The sequence below is a fragment of the Tamandua tetradactyla genome, chromosome 1 (assembly GCF_023851605.1).
Source record: "Tamandua tetradactyla isolate mTamTet1 chromosome 1, mTamTet1.pri, whole genome shotgun sequence".
Classification (NCBI taxonomy): Eukaryota; Metazoa; Chordata; class Mammalia; order Pilosa; family Myrmecophagidae; genus Tamandua; species Tamandua tetradactyla.
The window spans coordinates 150609304-150630746 of NC_135327.1; the positions used below are offsets into that span (position 1 = coordinate 150609304).

Below are 21443 nucleotides of genomic sequence, written 5' to 3' on the forward strand. Positions count from 1 at the left end.
GGAAGGTGTTTACCCAATCACAGTTGCAGAAATACTGTTTGAAAGTACTAGAAGTAAAAGAAAAGTATTTAAACAAACTATACAACTGCTCTCAGCTAGATAAAAGTCATTCAATATAATTGAACATAAAACAAATTTAAAAATATGAAAAATATTTATATTTTCATTCCCCTATCTTATTTAAATACTTCGATTTGACTTTTTTTTCTGGATCTACACTTACATAATAAAAGAATTCTGGTGAAAACCAAGTGATTAGCCATCTCCAATACATCCAAATACTTCCCAAACACTATGCTAAATGGGACTGAGGGTGAAATAGCATTCAAATATCATAATAAGAATGCCTATATTTAAAAATACAAACCTGCATATATTCCAGGGTATGAATTTGGGATTATCAGGTAATTATGATTGTCAAATAGACATCAATTCTATGTTGATTACTAATACTACTACTGTTGTATACAAATACACAATTCACAGTTCATTGTCAATAATATGTTAAACACTGAAAAAAAAAACTCTTGTAAGAACTACAAAAAAAACTTCTTGAAAAAGAAGAATAAGAAAAAACTGATTGGAAGCCAATAACGAAAATCTGAAAGTTTTTCTTTTCCTTGCTTCAAGGCAATTATCTTTTTTTTTTTTACATAGGGCAAAAAGAATAATTATTATTGGGCATCAAATAGATTATGGTGATTTACTATGGTTCCTGAAAATTTTATTTTCACGTTTATATATTTATATACATATATATGTATATATATATAAAACATTCTATTACAAGATAACTGTAGCAAGATAATATATTTATCCACTCAACATTTTCTTATGTCAAATGGAAAAGTTGAGACGAAAAAGAAAAATATGATAGGCATTATTCTAGTTGTCTTTAAAAACAAAATTAATTATAACCTGCTTAGATTTCTTAAGAATTAAAACTAATTTTTTCAGGCAATACTTCATCAAAATACAACCTGAGGGGCTGCAGGAGTAGTTCAGTGGTAGAATTCTCGTCCGCCATGCAGAGACCTGGATTCAATTCCCAGTCCATGCACTTCCCAAAAAAACAAAACAAAACAAAAAAATTCAACAAATGGTGCTGCAATAACGAAATACTAACATGGAAAAATAATTAAATGTGACCCTGCCACAAAGCATACCAAAACAAACAAACAAACAAAAAAACCAACCTGAATGTTCACCATATTTTAAAATAAAAATATAATAAAACCATTTTAGTAAACTCTTTAGCAGTATCTCCTAGAGCTTAACACACATATACTATGACTTAGCAACTTCACTCCTAGGTACATACCCAAGAGAAGTTCATGCATGTACAAGAGAATTCAAGTATTATTTGTAGTAGCTAAAACCTGGAGAAAACCAAAATGTCTATCAACACTAAAAGATGAATATAAACTGTAGAACAGTCTTACAAAGGAATACCACATAGCAATAAAAACGACCTTCTGCTCCACACAGCAGGGATGAATCTCACCATCGTGATGAGGGAAAGAAGTCAAACACAAAATAATATGCACCAAAAAATTCAATTTATATACTGTCCCAAAAATAGACAACATAATCTACAGAGACAAAATTCACCTGGGTAGGGTAATAATAGGAAAGGAACATAGTGGGTTGTGATATTGTCTTAATCTGTGGGGTGATTACATGGGCACAACTTGGAAAAGTTTATCAAGCTGTACTTTATGTGTACACTTTTCTGCCTGAATTTTATACTTAAATTTTTAAAGTTCACTGTCTCAATTTCTAGTGGAGGAAAAGAAAATATGAATCAAACATCATAAACAAATAGATGAAGGAATAAATTATAATCTAAATTGCAATCAATGTTTTAAAATGTATATACATACATGAAATGAGTCTCTAAATCCAGTCTGAACACATCCTAACACACACAAACATAAAGAGAAGAAGACTTTAAAGAAGTCTGAAGTAAAACTTTTTCCAGGATTAAAACTCGCACACAAATCTTCATGAATAAGTCTTGAAAACATATGAATTATTTAACCGTATCCTTGAAACAAAGGAAAATAGAGCTGGAACCAAAAAGGCCGGTTTCTCAAGGGGAGAAATTAGCTCATATTTAAGAAAGGGCTTTAAATAATCAAAACCTGTATAAAGACAGTGTTCAAGAGAAACTAGATACTGACAATATGGGAGGAACTACTTCTGTATTTGGGAGGGAGATTGGGTTTGACCTACAAGACCCTTCTAGACCTTCATTTTATGAACTTGAATGAACAACTGTGACTTTTAAAAATATTTTTAATATTGTATATTTTTAAAAATTTATTTAATTTGATATATATAGCAATAAAAAGGAGGAAAAGATCACATAGAATCTCACATTGCTAAAAATTGACATTTGAAATCTCTAGATTATTTTGCAATTCTTAAAAAGGTTATTGGGCGGGCCGCGGTGGCTCAGCGGGCAAAGTGCTTGCCTGCTATGCCGGAGGACCTCGGTTCGATTCCCGGCCCCAGCCCATGTAACGAAAACGGAGAAACAAAATACAATAAAACAAGAAAATGTTTAAAAGATGTTTCCCTTTCTTCCTCTCTTCCTTCCTTCTATCCTTCCTTCCTTCTCTCTAAAAAAAAAAAAAAAAAAAAAAAAAAAAAAAAAAAAAAAAGGTTATTAAATTACACATAAGTATAACAGATAAAATTACATTTCCTTTTTCACTGAACATCATGTCTATTAGCATTTTAAATGTTACTTTTTACTATAATCCTAGCTAAATTAGTTAGAATTTTTGCATCAGTATACTTCTTTAATAGAAAAGATAAGCATATCTCTAAAGAATTACATGGTTTGTTTTAAATTTGCTTTAATATCCATCTAGCATAAAAGCTGTGCAACAAAAAGTAAGCTGTAACAAAATAACTTACGTACATACCAAACTCAAATATTAAAAATTCAAAAGACAGAATAAAATAACAGTGAGACTCAATAAGGCCCTGTTTTATGCCACTCCCTGGTGGTTTCAAATTGTCTCTCATCAGTTAAATTCAACCAAGCTGAAAATCCCTGCAACTGCCTATTATACATACTACACATTTGTAGAATATTATAAAGTATTTATAGAGTGGTCTTGTTATTTTTTCCAATCCATCTCCTATATTATGCTTGACAATGGTCTTTCTAAAACGAAGATGTTATCAAGTCATACCGTTCTAAAAATCATGAACAATTCCACTTCTACCACAGAATCACACCCAAGTTCCTTAAAATGAGTTTTGAAGTCACAAGCACTGCTTACTTCTGCAGCCTTACTTTTCCCATCTCTCTATAACTCCTCAACCATACCAATATATGGTCAGCTTCTCCAAGCGGTATGGACTCCAAACTCTAAACATAAGCTGTCACTCTGCCTTTTAAAACACTAACTTCTCTCAGCCTTCAATACTCAGCTAAGACATGATCTTCACCAAGAAGACTTTCCTGGCCCCCTTCAGACCCACTGCCTATCCTCCCACAGCAACCCCATAATGTGCTATACTGCATACCAGCCTGTCTTTCCCACCAGACTATTACATCAGCAAAAATGGGACCACTTTTTTGTATCACTACTCTGTCTGTAATGATAACTGGTAAACTCAATATCTGCTGGATAAATGACTGAATGATATATATGCCAGGCCCTGTGCTGGGACCTTGAGAAAAAAAACACAGAATAATTATATATTTCCCACATATAAAATTTCATACTCTAGGTGTTCATTTAAATATGCACGGACAAGGGTTTAGGATGAGAAGGTGACCTAGAGGAAATCAGCTAACCTCTTCAAGCTTTATCTTCCTCTTCCATAAATTGGGGACCTTCCATATCTTATTACATGGTATAACTATCCACTCATTGATCAAACTAGAAAACTGTTCATCATCCTTGTTTTCTCCCTCTCACTCTCCTACTACATCCAATCCAACCAAAAGTCTCCTGCATCTACACTCAAGGTGATACTTCAATCAATCCACTTAGCTCCATTTTCTTATGTCTCCACACTCATTCAATTTCTCTGCTAGACTTCTAAGTATATTATTTCCATTCTTGCCCAACCAATTTATTTATTGGGCAGTCAGAAAATCTAAAACCATTAATTGAACTGTCACTTTACTTAATACTCCCCTCTATGACTTCCCAGGACCTTAATAATGATCTTGTGCCCAATAATCTCTTGAATTTCACCTCATCAAACATTGCCCTTACTTACAACACTCCAGCCAGAATGTCCTAGGTTCCAGATCTTGTAACATCTAAGCTTTTTACTTGCTTCACACATGCTGTTCCCTCTACCTAGCACACTCTTCCCTTTGCTTCTTATATGGCTGATTCCTTTGCGAATGTAGCTTCAAGTCACCTGAGAGTGACTTGCACTGAATACCATATCTAAACGGTGACCTTAGCCCCAACTCCCGTTGTTGTTTATTTCCATATTCTCATGATACCTTCTTTGCTCTTCATTATATTCCGAAAGCACAGAGCCATATCTGGCATACAGTAAAAAGACTAAAAGTACTTCAGGAAGGAAGAAGAAAAGCATGGAAGCAGTACCCTATTTTCCCTAAATTTCATCCTCAGCAGCCTGACACCCACATGTAAAGTTAGGTAAACTCCTTCTGTTCCAAAGACTATTGTTAATATATAAGTTACCCAAGATAAATCATGGATTTATATACTTTTTTTATCAAAGTAGATAGCTATCACCTACGGAAGAATAAATAGGATCTGGAGGGATAAAAAATAGAATCCTTGAATCCTGATAAAAGAAAGTAAGGCCACAAAGTTCTAAAATAAAGTGCCATCTAAGAAGCCATAGATAGTGATGAGACTTTGGAAGAGAAAAAGGAAGCAAAATAGCATTTGGGACCCAGAAACACAGGAAGGTATCTCTCTTGATGGAGACAGAGGTAATAGCAAAGATAAGCCCTAATTATTTCACATACAGTTTTTCCTGCATAGAAATATTAAACATGAAAATTGGAAGTTTCATTAAGATCACAGTGAATTTTATTCAGATTTTAAGATGTAATCAATCCCTTTAATGTGTAATGTTACTAATTTGAGGTCAGGTAAAAATGCCAAGTAGATATACTCTTACAGTAAACTGTTTCACTTTTGCTTCATCAGAGAGCTCATTGAACACAAGCTCATTTTATATCTGGTCACCAGAGGCACAGTTTTCTGCCCGCCATTCTGCAGTAAGCAGCTGTTTCCAATAAACCCTGTGTAGCTAACAACATTAGACTATCTCCTGGGGCTCAAAGAGCGTTGATTTTTAAAGGCCAGATTTAACACTTAGGGGAAATATGAAAGATAGCAAACAACAACATAAAGACCAACAAAGCATGGTATCTGATTATTAGAGGTCTACACCTTAATACAGAGATCAGCTACCACATAACCCATGACCTACAGATGGCCCAGGTAGAATATGCTGGGAAGTACCCTGTTTGACAAAAATTGAGTTGACTCACAGAACATCAGAAGTGGGGAGCATCCTGGAGATAAACCAGTGGGGTTCTGACCATGGTCAACAGGTCTGACTCTTTATTCATAGCACTGATGCACCATTTGCCTCCACTGGAATGCCTACTCTGCTGGGAACCCAGTGACCTCTCAAGGCAAGTTAAAGACAGCACTGTTATAGAAAATCTTTATACTGAGTGAAAATCAGCCTCAACTCTTAAAATACCCATTAAGTTATGGTTGGTTCCCTAGAACCAACAGAATAAATTGAATTCCTCATCCGTATCCACACAAATATTTGGAAATAGCTATTTACATAACTTCATGCCTCAGTTGTCTTGTCTTCAGATTAAACAGCTCCAGCTAATTCAATTGTAATCATTATTATAAGGCATGGTTTTCAGTCACTCAATTTACCTAGTCACCTTCTTCCAAATGTTGCAATTTCTGTATTTCAGTAAAAAAGCCAAATGCACTAGTCAAATAATAAGAACCAGTATATGTACTCAGTGCTTTGCATATATTATTTCACTAAGTCCTATAAAGGAGGAGTTGCAATCACCATCTTAAAAGAACAAATTTAGGATTACAAAAATAAAAATACTTGCTAGAGGCTATGCAGTTAGTGACAAGGTAAGGGATTGGACCCATGTCTGACTACAAAGCCTATACCCAAAGTAACTCCTAGACTATTTACATGGAGACATGACTAATGCAAAGGAAGAGACAGGGAAAAGAGTAGCTTCCGAGCATTTGTTAGATCCTGATTCTGTTATTTAATATATAAACTGAAATATATTTGAGTCATCTACATGATCAGTGTACAACTACATTTTTCTCCAAGAAAGTGAAAAAAGTACTAAACAAGGCAAGGATGAGGATGGAGCCTTCAAAATACAAAGTAGAAGTCCGAACTTGCTTTAGAGAGTGATGGGATAATAAGGTAATTTTAAAAGATAACTCTGTACACTGGGGTGGATAAATGAAAAGAAAGCCACAGTGGAGGCAAAGAATAGTAAGAAACTCTACAAAAGTCCAACTCTGACAAAAGTCTGGTCTAGGTTAGTAGTATAGGGATGGAACAAAGTGTGTAGATTCTAGAGATATTAAAAAAGCAAAACTAAGAGTACTTGGTGATACTTTGGATTTATAAGCTATAATGGTTTAGAACGTAGGCTCTGGACAGATTTGAATACAGCTACACTACTTTAATTTGTGTGGCTGAAGCTATACTTCACTTTCTGCCACTGCAAAATAGGCCCAAGCATACCTAATTCATGAAGATGCTGGTAAAATTTAACTGTAATAACAGATGCTGAGTGGTTATAAAAGTCCCTGTCACATCAAAACATGCTCACTAAGTGTTAACAATGGAGATTAAGAAGAAGAAAGAGGAGGAAAAAGAAAAGGAGAGAAAGTAGTTTAGGATAACCACCAGGTCTCCAGCTTAGGGAAAGACCTGAACTCCACAAGGCAATATAGGCAGAAAAGCAGGCTAGCAGAGTAAGATCTGAGTAAATTCAGTTTTGAACATGATGAGTGATGAGTTTGAGATACCTGAGGGGCATTCAAGTAGCAATGAATTAAAGAGTACAGAAGTAGATGCCTGAAGTGTAGACAAGCCTTTTTAAAAAACCTAGTTATCAAGGGAAGTAGAAAAGTAAAAAGGGCCACAGGAAGGAAAGGACTTATTGTGAAGGGTGACATGCCTATATCTTAGTTTGAAAGAGAAAATCCTGGCGATACAAAGGTGTAGGCAATTAAGGAGTTAACTGGCGAAACCTGTCTCAGAGCAGTTGGGGAGAAATGGGCCCAAAGCTCTAGAACAAGCCTCAACCTGAGAGAGACCCTCTTCCTACTAGTTGCATGGAGGGAGGTTAGGAGATAGGAAGATAGACTTGGTGGCAAAGAAGTAACATTAAATTTGAAAGAAATGGAAAAGACAGTTGCAATGGAAAAGCATTACTGTGATGAGCTTCTACTTATCTTCCAAGGCCCAATTCAGTTGTCACTTGTGATCTTTCTCATTTTCCCCTATCATAAATGAAATCTTGATCTTTCATGTAACATGTAGCTAAATAATGCCATTAAAATATTTATTGTGATAAAATCTTTTCATGTTTATCTCTCCCACCAAATCATTCACACACTATATTAAGATTATAAACCTGAGAGCAGGATCATCTCAGTGTTCCCAGAGCCTAAAGCAGTACATAGTAGGGGGTCAATGCATTACAGTGGGACAATATTCCTTTCTCAAATAGAGGAGTCTATTTGCTAATTCTGTGATTCTTACACAAATTGTTTTCCATAAGTAATCATACTCACAATATTTTATCCAGAGTAGCTTAGTTGTTGGGCAGAAGTTTCAGCTTGACCTTACCATGGAACATTTCCTCTTTCACTTCCTTTCTACAGAGTATTTTACAGTAAACAATAAAACAGAATCTAACATCTGAAATCATTGGTTATGATGAGTTATATGAAAAACTGGCATGCATTTTTAATCATTACATTTAATACTATTAGGTTAGATGACCATCTATTAGACTGCAAGAAACAAATATATAACACAAATTGCTGAGCATATCATAGTCTTAAATTTTTCAACAAAAGACTAGGATTGATTTTGATGTAAAACTAAAATGCTTAGTTAATATGTTTTGCTCAATTCACTACTGCCTGTATACCAAGGAAAAATGGTATATTGTATTCTATACCAACCCATTAAATCCAGATGAATGATGGTATCTTTTTGCTCTTCTACTGCATTATAGATAATTCTGAATTCAAGAAGATAACCAGCAACAGAGCAATTCACCACCAAGATAATTTTGTCATCAAATTCTATTTTCACTTCTGATAAAACTTTTTCCTTGTGGATACATGCAAATTTCAAATGGGTACTACAGATAAAAATTGTTAAATGAGTGGCTATAGTAACAGAACACTGCCGAAAGAAAAGATATCCACTCACTGTTCTTTATCACTATTTAATTACCTCATTATTGTGTTAAACTTTAAGCCATGAATTTGAAATGAGTAAACGCAGGCAACTTGTCCATCTCAATTTCATCCATATCGTACCATGTATCCAATGATCACGTCAGATTTTTTTGACCTGTATTTCCAGACAGCTGCTACAAAGTACCTCATATATCCCGTTTGATTTATTAATATAAAACTGAATCTGATTAAGTTGCAATGTCTGAGATAAATGATGTTCACCTGCTTAAACACTGGTTTTATTTCAACAGAATGGCACTTGACAGAGAATATTTCCTTTTCCTGTACCAGTTTTTAAAGTAGCATTTTATTTCAGATATATCAATCTGTTTCTCACTAATGTCAATAAAATACATCCATAACACTAAGACATATGAGTAGAAAATATAAAGACAGTCAATCAACCAGATATTTGGAATCATGGGTACAAACAGCAGATATATGATATAACCCGTATGAATGATGATGACTGACAGGATATGAAAGAAATGTTTTTTTAAAAACTTTATAAGCATAGGATAGAGATAATAAAGATCTGTATATGCATGTCAGTAGAGAATATGCAGAAGAAATAAAGAATTTAGAATATATAGCATAGGGAATACTTTATGAATGCTTTGGTTCAAAAATGCTAGGAGTAGGCTCTTATATATATATACATCAGTATATATAGATCAGTATATCTGTATCTATAATTTTTCCTCATTTTATCTTTGGAAAGAAAACTAATAATATTCTCAACCTCTTCCCAACTCTTGAATAGGCTGCCAAAGACAGAGTAACTGAAAAAGAAAGCCATAGGCTATTTCCACATAGACAGATGTCCTCAATGATTCCTAGAATATTACTATTAATCTATCCATCCACCTGATCATCTATTTACCCAACAATAACAATGGCCACCACGTTTTGAGCACTTAGTGTGGACAGTATTCTAGTGGACAATATACATGCATTATTTCTAATCTTCACAAATTCATTTAAAATAAGCATTATACTGAGTTTAGAAAAGAAAAAAGTAAGACAAAAAATTTAAAAAAACAAACCCAATGTCATTCAGCAACCTGTCAGATTCAGTCTCTAAAATATTTATCTTCCAACCTCCAATCCAGGGGTTGGCCCAAATTAGTGTAAGCAAACGTTTCTCAAAAGTTTCAGATTTAGGACTCCTTGATGTTTCAAAAAATTATTGAAGTAGATTACATCCATCAATAAATATCATGCCAAAAACTAAAATGGACAAACTGAAACATTTAGTAATTCATTTTAAATAACAATAATAAAGCCATTACATATTATCATAAATAACATTTTGCTTAAAAATATATATTTTCCAAAAAAATACTGAAAACAGTGGCATTGTTTTTCACTTTTGCAAACCTCTTAAACATCTGGCTTAGAGACTAGTTTCCCATGTCTACTTCTGAATTAACCAGTTAATTAAGTGTCTAAAATTTTATCATACATTCATGAGAGAAAGAGAGTAAAATGGCAAATAAATTCTTGGTATTATTATGCAAACAGCTTTGCTGTCTTAGACCCCACCAACACCACCACCACTAAAAGAGTGTTAGGGATCCCCCCAGTGTTCCCTCAGCCACACTTTGAGAACTTTTGGTTCCAAAGTATATTATTGGTGTTGCATGTTGATTATTTCATAAAATATAAATTCAGATATTCACACATAAGATTTCTGTTTTCTACAATGGAACTTATCACCAATCTATCAAGCTCCTATTCCACCTAATATCAGAAAACATAATCTAATGACTTCTAGATAAACTCAATGACTTATGGGTTTTCTCTGTAATTTCTGTATAAAAATTCAACTCAAGATTTTATGCCCTCCCCCTATCCTTCTTCTCCCTAAGGTGGCAGACAAATGGTGAGAAGCAGTTCACATAGCAGCTCTGTAGCATGGGTTGAGAGTCACTTGATTTGGAGTGTCCTGCTCTAGCATCTTGCCAAGACTCTGGTCAAGAAAAGTCAAGCACCTGGCTTTTAGTGAAATATCTCTAGTCCTGTTGACCTCCAATCAGGTGCCCCATGTTGACATTCTTGGCTATGTCCCCTCATCCTTTCAAGCACAGGCCTCTCAGCCAATTTCCCTATTCTGCCTAGGAAAACAAGAAGGTTCAACTGTCTCCCTGGGCCCACAGGAGACTGGAAATTATCATCACCCCTTCTTTGTCTCCAGACCCCTCTCATAACCATCTCTACCCACTAACCTCATGTCACTTTAGTGTGGGACATACTCATGAGCCTGTGGCTTCACAAAGTTCCAAAACTGTGCAGCCATTCCAAGGCTACAGCTACCATACCAAGTGAACAGGTCATTTTATAAGGCTCGCCATCTTCCTGGCTTTTACCTAGAGAATGAAAGGCAAGTTTCCTCTGTTCAAATACTCAACTTAAAGGGAGTTTCTATGATCCCTGACAGATCTGTCTGAAAAGCAAAAGAAGGCAGAGTACAAATTATCTCCTGAGCTATTTTATTCCTAATCTATTGTTTAAGTTGAAAAAATAATAATAAATTTAAGCACTGATGTTTTTAGAGCTTTACTTTAAAAATTCAAAACCTTTTTATATCTCATACAGCCTAATTCCTTTAACTCAAGCATCTGGAAATTCAAGACTATTGAATCAACTATAAATTTCAGCAGCCTACTTAGAACTCAGAAAATAAGCTGTTCTTTATCGTGTTAACTCTTTCCTGAGGCATGACTCTGATGGCAATAAACTTCAGTCTAGTTTAAGTAAACAAAAAAGGAATTACTGGGAATAAAATATATGAGTTAATATCAAAAGACTATCTTTGCACATTCTATATACATAAATAGAGCCAGTTATATACGTTTGTTGTAGTTTGCTAGCTGCTGGAATGCAACACACCAGAGACGGATTGGCTTTCAACAAAAGAGGATTTATTTAGTTGACGGATAGTTCTTCAGAGGAAAGGCAGCTAACCTTCAACTGAGGTTCTTTCTTACGTGGGAAGGCACAGGGCGATCTCAACTGGCCTTCTCTCCAGGCCTCTGGGTTCCAACAACTTTCCCTGGGGTGATTCCTTTCTGCATCTCCAAAGGCCTGGGCTGAGCTGCGAGTGCTGAGATGAGGTATGCTGAGCTGCTTAGGCTGCACTACATTGAGCTATCTCATTTAAGCACCAGCCAGTTAACTCAAACATAATTCACTGCAGTAGGCCTCCTAACTGACTGCAGATGTAATCAGGAACAGATGAGGTTCACATGCCATCGGCTCATGTGACAGCAATATAACTAGGCATCTTCACCTGGCCAAATTGACAACTGAATCTAACTACCACAATGTTACATAAATTATTAAAAGGAAATATTAGTTTTATCCATAAATGTTGATATATATTTCTTTCTTTTCCTTCTCTTCCTCCTCCCCTTTCAAAAACTTTTGAAATGTCAAATACTGCTACCCACACAGGCTCCTCTGGCAGGATACTAGGTGGTACTATGGCACAGAGAGATGTGTAATTAAAATGGTGAGAGCAGGTACTATTCAGGGGTCTTGTGAAATTCATAAAGGGTAGGGCACAGAGTTTTATATTTATGAATAATGGAGATATGAGGCTAGAATAACTCTGATACCAATAATGAATAAAGAAAGAAAAAATCTATAGACCTTCATTTGTAAATATGAATGGATATATCCCAAAGAAAATCTTGATAAATCCACCTGAATAAAGAAGAACCCCTTATGAGAAAACGGAATTTATCCCAGGAAAGCAAGACATATATTAATGTAGCATAATTTACAATACCCACAGATAAAAGGAGAACATATGATTTCCACTGATATCTAGTACCAAGTACCAAAGTACTTAAAATATAATCCTCACTTTACAATAAACAAATAGCAAGCAAAAAAACCAATAAGAGCTATTCCTTAATTTCATATCAGAAGACTATGGCAAACATTACATTTAATGACAAATAGTAGAAGACTTCCCATGAAAGTCAAAGAAGGCAAGAGGAATATTAATCCTAGTCAATGAGAAAAGAAAGAAAAACAATGAGGCATATTAGGTTTTGAAAAGAAAAGAGAAAACTTGCTATTTTAGATGATATGCCTATTTAGAAAGTCCAAGATAACCAACTGAAAGATATTGAAAGGAATGAGAGCATTCTGAAATGTGGCCAGAATCGAGATTAACATTAATGGCTTTCCTATATCACAAATTTACTGAGGAAAACAGGCCTCCTGAAAGATAGCTACAAAAAATATGGAATAAGTAATAATAACCCAAATAATAAATATGCAATTTTTAAATGAAAAAACATAAAATTTTACTAAAGGACATAAAAGAAGTCCTGAAAAATGAAGACACTATTCATTTGACAAAAATCAGATCCCACCTTAATATCAAACCCCCAAATAAAATGCCAGACGTCCTAAAGATCTCTACAAAATAAACAAAACTCTACAGATACTACAGAAAAATACGAGAGAATAAAGAGAAAGAGAAGAACCTGGGAGCAGACTATTCGGGAGATATTCTAATGAAACCATTTTTCTTCCCAAATTAATCTTTGCACCAACATCAGTAGAAAACATTTTATGAAAACTGAATTTATTCTGCTATGCTCGACACTATACTTATATTAATACAAATAACAGTGGCTAAAAATGAAATGATTTTTTTAACGCTAAATGGATTTTTAAATGTTTATTTTTTATGACTAAATTATGAAAATAATTTATATACTGTGACTCTTTAACCAGTGATACTATGGAAATGCAAATTGTACTACTTTTCAAAACTTTTTCAGTTTAAACAGTATTATTGAGCATTATTACTGAAAACAATTACATACTCCATGTGCATTACTTTAATTAATAATTCAATAAGTTTCCAAACTTACTTGCTTTTCTACATACAATTCCTTTCATAAATTTCATTTAAAACCATTTTTTAAAAACTGCTACTAACTTATAAGGTACATAGAAATGGTGTTCATAATAGCCTTTTAAATTTTCAGCTATACAACAAATGTAAGCTATTTCTGACTCTTCTGAGTAACGAGCCAAACATATCTAAAGCTTAAAGTTTTTTTAATTAAGAAGACCAAACATGCAATGTAATCTATTCTAATTTTGCATCACATTTCAAAGATTAATTTTTGAGTTTATTTATAGTACTTAAGTAATTTTCCTACCAATAAGTCTTTAATCATATTTATCTGAAAATAAAAAGTCTAAATCTCTTCGAATATCTAATAATTCTTTAAAAATTTGCTGTAAAGGGTAAAAATTCAACCACATGGGGTTCCACAAAGGCAGAAGGTAAATAGAGAATTAGAAATATACACACATACACACATACACACACACACACACACACACAAAAAGCTATATACTGAATAAAATATTATCAGCTAAAAAGTGAATTCAGAAAACTAGGTTTCTTTTTAACAGAATGTCCCCTTTTTAACAGAATTCAAATTCTGAAGAATTTCCATTTAAGCAACACTATTTATGAGGAAATGAATTAATTTTTAACATTAGCTGGGACAGAAATCCTGATTTAAAAAAATAAGAGGAGGAAAAAGAGGAGGAGGAGGAGGAGAAAAAAAGGAATTAACATTTTTACAGATGCTTTATTTGGAAGATTTTTAAAGCATGTATGTACAAACTGGATGATTATCGCCAACTGGTACAGTATTTCATATTATGCAAACTCATCTTTGCCATAAGATTTAAACACCAACTACAACAAGAAGGAGATGTGGACACAAACTGTTATTGTGAAATGAAGTTTTTTGCTAAATTACACATATCTGTGTCTTTGTATTCAAATCATCAGCCTATAAAGCACATTTAAGACCTTTTTTTTTAAATACCATGCAGCAACAATCCCTTAGAGGCAACAACTTTAGATGGTGCTTAAACAATGAATTTTTCCCAACAATAACAATTTTCTTTAAATTCATTTATAAACCTCACCACACAGCATGAGGCATAATTTCTTGGTAAGCAACTATAAAATAGAATTAACTATCCTCAAATGACTATGAAATTAAGTCAGCCATATCAGATTAAGATGACCATAAATGAAGTTAAAAACATACTAATTTACATAGCCCCCTAACCATGTTTAATTGCCACATTAAAATCCTAAATGCATTCGCTTCAGATGTTGATCTGTGCTTTTACAACTCAGAATAGCATCAACTAAACTAACTTGTTTTGTCTGAAAATTGCACTTAGCTTTTTACATTGATATTATGGGTAACATCCATCAGCCTAGCTAGTATGTCTAAACATTTTTATTAAACAAATCAATGTAATTAATTCCATTAAATGGACTTTCACAAGGTGTTTAAATGTGCTAAAAAAAAATTCTCAGCCTTAAGCAAAATGAGTCATCATGAAGCGATTAAAGAAAAAAATATGTATATATGAATGCTGTTGTCCATTCTCATACCTTTAACCATCTTCCTATGAATAAGGAAACTGAAGTTAAGCCAAGGGCACTAGCCAACTGTGGAATTATTGTGGTACCACTGCTATACCATGTCCCCCCTCCATATGCATTAATCTCTGCCCACCACTAAACCTAGCTTTTCCCCTTAGGGCTCTCAGAACCCTTCATACACCCTACCCCAAATATGAAAACCCAATCCCCACTGGACTGTCATCTACTCACTTTTTAGAGCTAGAGTTCTAACCATTTGGCATGTTTTTTGCTACACTCTTCGGGGCCTCATTCTCAAGAATGAACTATTTGACCCGTAGAATCCTGTATGTTTCAATTTCACATCCTTTCTGTTTTACCCTTTCAGCTTTCCTTGCCTTCATTAACAGTTTCTGATCCATTACCATACTACCCTCTATTCTCTGTCCATCCCTCCCCAAACACCAGGATACCATCCAGAGTTGAGGATAAATTATTTATTCCACCAATTACTTATCCAAGCCCCAAACATTAGCAAAACTGTTTTCCATCATATACTATATAGAACTTTCAGCAATGCATAGGGGAGAAAAGTGGCAATTCTGACCTGCCCAAGAGAAAAAAATCACAAAGCATAAATCATCTTGGTTTCTTCCATAATACAATAATACCCTTTGGTTACCATAATGCCCAAGCTCTGTGAAGAGCCAGAAATCCAAAAGCAACTACACCAGGCAGCAAAGCAGGAATGATTTACACTGAAAACATTACATATATTTGCACTGGAATGGTACACTTAAGACTATCTACTAAGTGACCACCACTGCCCGCCCCTATGAGAACTCTATAAGGGCAGAAATCCTATAGTTTTCTGGTGGCTGCAAGAAATCACTAGTATGACCAGTTTTAATGTTGGTCTTATGCTCTTATAGGAACCAGGGAAGACAAAGGAATTGGTAAAGGAGTGAAGGCTCTTTTCTATTAATGAAGATTAACAAGTATGAGGACAGAAATCAAAACAGTAAAGAAAGGGAAGGGGCTATGGTTTAACTACCCAGAGTTAATTACTGTTAACATCTGAATCTAATTCATTTCAGTCTTTTATTAAGTATGCAGATTAGTTTCTTCAATTCCATTTCAGTTGCATTCTGCAAGGCATGCTAAACTAGAAAGCTAAAATCCATTTCCTGGACTCTTGACAACTGAAATTTGGCGCATGGCCTAGCTCTTCTTAGTAGATGCATGATTTTGAAAGGAAGAATTCACACAGTAAGGCAGAGGCTGGCCACTGTCACCTTTGCTGCTTTTATTTGAGAATTTTGTCATAGAAAAATTTGATTTGACTGCAGCAGAGACTCTAATGCCCAATTCCTACTTTCACAAGTGTCAAGAGATAGAGGCAGGACATCCATTTTAGGTAGCATCCATTTCTAGTGTGAATCAATGCAGAGATGGTGTGGTTTTAGATCAAACAATTGAAGGGCTGCCTCCTCATTCTTCAGTTTCCTAAACAAGGCAGAAATTGAGCTCCCTTGGCTGGTCAACTCTGCAATAAGTAGCCTCCTCCCCTCAATTAAGAAACATGTTCATTGGATATAACAAGAAATAAGGTTTTATTGCTTGAATCTTTGTACATTAAAAAAACATGTTACATAAGTATTTGTCTTAACCGATAAAGAGCTCAATAAATATTAATTGAATTAATGTTGAAGAGAAGGAAGGAAATAAAAGAGGAAGGGTACAAAGGGATAAGGAAAGATGCATAGATGGATGAGGGTCTTGATAATTTTAAAGGATTTATGGCTTCAATATTTCCCAAAGTATAGAAATCCTTTGTACTATTATAACTTCTACATCTACTAAGAGTAATTTGAATTTTTTTCTTTTGAGTTTTCTTTATGAGAGAAACATTTGTCTACAACTCCTATCCTGTTGGTACTCATATTCTAATATGCCCCATAAATTTTCAAAATGTTTTCAGGTTCCGATTATAATTTTGTCATAAACTTAATTATACATCAAAAAATAAAGTGAAAAAAATGTTCCATAAATATGAAACTAAAATCGAACACAGACAACATCAAAATAAAGCATATGCAAAACTATACTACTATTTTATTACATGCATACGAATTATCATATAACACTTCTGCCAATACTTTAAGGCAGCATTTCTCATAATATAGTCTGAAGACCCCTGAGGGTCCCCAAGAACCTCACAAGGGGTACAAGAGATCTGCGTGAGGCCAGATTTTCTTATTACTTCAACCAAAACAATGTTTCAACAGTAGACTGAATCCAAAATCAGACATGGGAATCTAGCTTTGTCTATTAAGCCAGACATTAAATAATTTTCAAAAATGTAAAACAGTGCCATTCTTTTCAAAATTTTTTTATTTGGGGAAATATAGCTATTTTTCATTAAAAACCCATATTTATGCTAATATATTATGGGGTTATTATTTTATTTTCAAATTAATTTAAAAATCAGTATTTTTAAATCTTCTCAGTTTAACTTCTAATATTAGTAAATATTAATAATGATAAATATTGATAAATTTATCCTGCATAAACAAAAGCACTTTCAGGTCCTCAATTTTTAAGAATGGAAAGGGATTGTGAGAACATAATATTCAAGAACCACTCTTCTAAACTAATAGGCATCAAAATTGTAAATTTGGCTTTTGTAAAGACCATAAATAAATTAACAAAATCCTATAACATGGCCAGAATTTCTCTTGGTAAACAATAAACTGTCTTTAAATATAACTAGCTTTCACTATTCATAAAATACTAGGCAGCCTTTCTAATAACAGTAATAGAAAGAACACGGTACTGAATACATGGATTTAAATAGCGGTTTTATAGCTTTTTAGCTGTGTGGGCATCTGGTCCCTATTATTGTCACTACTACCAATATGACCAACTGAACAGTAAACATATTGAGACTAAAATCATTGATTGCATTCTGCAAGCATACTCCAACATTAATTACCTAGGAGTATATAGAATGATTTGTATACAATTATGTATAGTGATTTGTATATAATTATATATATTAACTAATTCAGTTATCTGGGAGTACATTTCACAGCTAACTCATTGTTCGCTCTAACTCAAATACATTCTAATTTAGCAGTTAGAGCATAACTGAATATGGCTAAGCCAAGCAACTAATAAAATCTGCCATAAAATTTTTCCTCGCCAAAATCTATCTGTCTTGCTCTGTGGAGTCTCAACAAAATACTTACTTATTCAAACTCTTAAACTGATCCAAAGATTTCTTCTCAGGAAAATCGTGGAGTTACCTAGGGACACTCCTACTATTCAGTGAAGAAGTAGTTCATCTAAGAGTGCTAAATCACTCATTTTTGATAACAGAATATCAACTTTAATTTGTTTGTCAGCTATCCAAAACTTAGATATCTATTCTCCATTCCTAACATACTCTCAAGCAAGCATGATCCCAATTTTTTTTTTTTTTTTGCCATCTACATTTCAAAAAAAACTTCTTGAGGAATGTTAGGTTCTTAACATGTTCTAAAGCAACAGCCTTTATTTTTTCTCCCATACTCCTAAAAGGATTTCTAAAATTTCCCCATATACACTTCTTCAGTAGATAGCTAGAATTTTCATCACAGGTTTAAATGGTTGCAAAGGATGTAACTTCCAGAATGTTGTAAATATTGTTATCTTTAAATAAAACTGTTATAACACTGCTTTAAGGATATCAAAAGAATCTAAATACCACAGTAATTTGATATACATCAACCATTTTCAAAACATACATTCTTTAAGAGTTAGAAATTTTACATGGTTCACTTTTTTCCTTGAACTCACATCTATTCACTTCGCCACAGAATTTTACCCTAATTGTTATACAGTTTTATTTCTGAAAGTCTTTTACTAATCATCCTCTCATACTTCTTTACAATAAAATATTTATCTTGAAACAAATTTAAAATTGTATTCTATTTCCTAAGTCTGTAAAATTGGAACTGAAAAACATATTGGAAATACAACTCAATGAGAGATGTTGAGGCTGTTTTTTTGTTTCTATTTTTTTTTTTTTTACATTTAAAAATAGTTCATAGGCCTGTGGATGAATATTTTTTACTGCTAATATAAGTCAGGTTTCACATCAATTTTCTCTTTTTAATTTTTTCTTTTTCATGAAAGTATCGAAAACATGCAAACAAGCAGATAAGAAGGGAAGGAGTTTTCCTATAGCCATGCCACTCAGTTCTTCAAATTAGCAAAGGTATACACATCACATCTTCAAGTTTGTTGAAACCAAAGAATTGGGAATCATCTGAGTTCAAAAGGGATTTGTTACTGAGTGTTTAAGCATTCACTTTTCCTTAAAGACAAATACCAATACTTCTAACTGATCCTCTGACTCTAGGGAAATTTTCTATCCTGGAGAAATACACCATAATAAGAGGGATGGGAGAGGTATGTCTTTCTTCTGGATTAAGAGAAGAACAATTATGACAGGACAAGTAAGAAAGGAAAATCTGCTTGAGAGGTGCTTTCTCAGATGGACCAAAGCCCATTCACGGAATTCAATCATAAAATCACCTCTCTATTTACTACAAAATGGTGTTGTTAGCAAAATAACCACAATAGAATTATATATTTAACTGTGGATAAGATGGGAAATTTAGGTTATATTTCTAGAGTGAAAATTAAAAAAAAAAACAACGCAATATAGAGAACACTAATGTAAACCAAGTCTATAGTTAACAGCACAATTACAAAATTCATTTATTAATTATAACAAATGTACCACCTTAATGCAGTGTTAATAATAGGGCGTAAATGGGAACTCTATATTTTCTGCATAATTTTTTTTGCAAACTTACAACTTTTCTAATAATTTTTTTTTAAATCATCAAAATATCAGAGATGTCCTAAGTCCTTGCTACTAATACTATGGTCCTCAGAAGAATAATAAAGTATCATCTGTGACCCTTGTTAGAAATGCAGAATTTGGAATTCCTACTGAATCAGAATCAGATTTTTAACAAGATACCCAGATGATTCGTATGTAGATAAAAGTTTGAGAAATATTGATCTGAAAAAAGGAGAAATCATTTTAAAAATGTACTATTTAGAAAACATTTTCTCTTGAATAAATAATGTTTCCTCCTTTCTGAACAAAAGAATTAGGTAACTGTCATGTTTTCATTTTTGTTTTATCTTACTAGCACTGACCAGTTCTTCCCCATTATCCTGAACTTTTAGGCATTATTATAGTTGGTTCTGTCCCTTCAATCTATCCAATCTACAGCTGCAAGAATAGAGTTTATATAAGTCTTATTGTGAAATTCCCTACTTAAAACCCTTTAAGGTGACTCCAACTTAAATTAAAATATAAACATCTGAGAACTTCATCACACAACACCCTCCACTTCCTAATATAATTATTGTTTAGCTTCTTGTATACCCCATGCAGTTTCATGTCTCTGCTAACTGTCCATCAGCTGTCCCTTCCTAGAACACCCTTCCTCGATTTCTTATCTAGCGAATTCCTACCTGTATTTCAAGGCCCAACTCAGGCATCTTCCAAGAATCCCTCCCCTGTCCCCCATCCCCCTGCCACACATGATGAGTAAAGTCACATTCTTTATATACCCAAAACACTTTTCTTTTTTATACCCAAGTAATCTCTGTCTCCTAAAATAGACAATAACCTCTGCCAGGACCTAACAAATTTAAAGGCAAAAAGTTGGTGATGAATATTAAGGGTCAAAAGGCCAAATTGAATTAAAGCATTTAATTATTAATCATAAGAACTGTAACAGCTTTTATAATTAGCATACCTGTTTCTTCCCAGCAGCTTATGCTTTTTTTTTTAAATTCATTTGATAGTTTTTTTGCTTTGGCTTATATTCTGGTAATATACTTCAACTGCTTTTTTCGCAATAAGGAAGAGTATTGATACATAAATAGATCATGGCTATGTGAATTTGGTGAAATTACATAATCCATCTCAGTCAGGGTTTCTTTATTAATAAAATAGTAATTATAGAGTCATGTTAGGTAGGTAGGATCAAGTCTGAGATGCATGAGAAATGTTTTATATACACTATAAATATTACATAAATATTATTTATTTTTACTAAAATCATGTCTATTAAAGCAAATTTTCTAATGGTTAGCACTCTAAACAAGCAGAAAATTCTTAGGAAATTAAATAAACTTTAAATGAGAAGGCCCTAGCCTTTCTGCCGTTGAACTTAAAATTTACTATAAACTTAACATCTGGAGTTGGCCTTTGCAAAATTTATATTTCCTTAGTTTCCTGTACTTCATAAAAAATGTAGAAGAAATAAGTGATTCTCTGAAACTGTTCGGGTTCCAAAACATGATCTGCTATAATGACCATTTCAGTTACTGAAAATATTTCCTTGCTTATCCTTCAACAATCCCACATCATACTGCTTTATTTCACCTGCCCGTGACAGATATCATTACTAATCCCATACAGCTGCTCATTTCAC

At 33.6% G+C, this 21443-nt stretch overlaps 1 protein-coding gene across 21 annotated transcripts in view; it reads right to left on the bottom strand.

The window, feature by feature from the left end:
* The window catches only part of IMMP2L (inner mitochondrial membrane peptidase subunit 2), a 980891-nt gene that overhangs the window by 777626 nt on the left and 181822 nt on the right, over positions 1 to 21443 (bottom strand). The window contains exon 4 of one of the 21 annotated variants that reach the window (XM_077169041.1): positions 906 to 1060. The exons of the other annotated variants lie outside the window; for them this stretch is intronic. Coding sequence (XP_077025156.1) covers positions 1042 to 1060 — 19 coding nt within the window. The 3' untranslated portion in view covers positions 906 to 1041. Of the gene's footprint in view, positions 1 to 905; positions 1061 to 21443 lie in introns of those variants that run through there. 21 annotated transcript variants of the gene reach the window in all.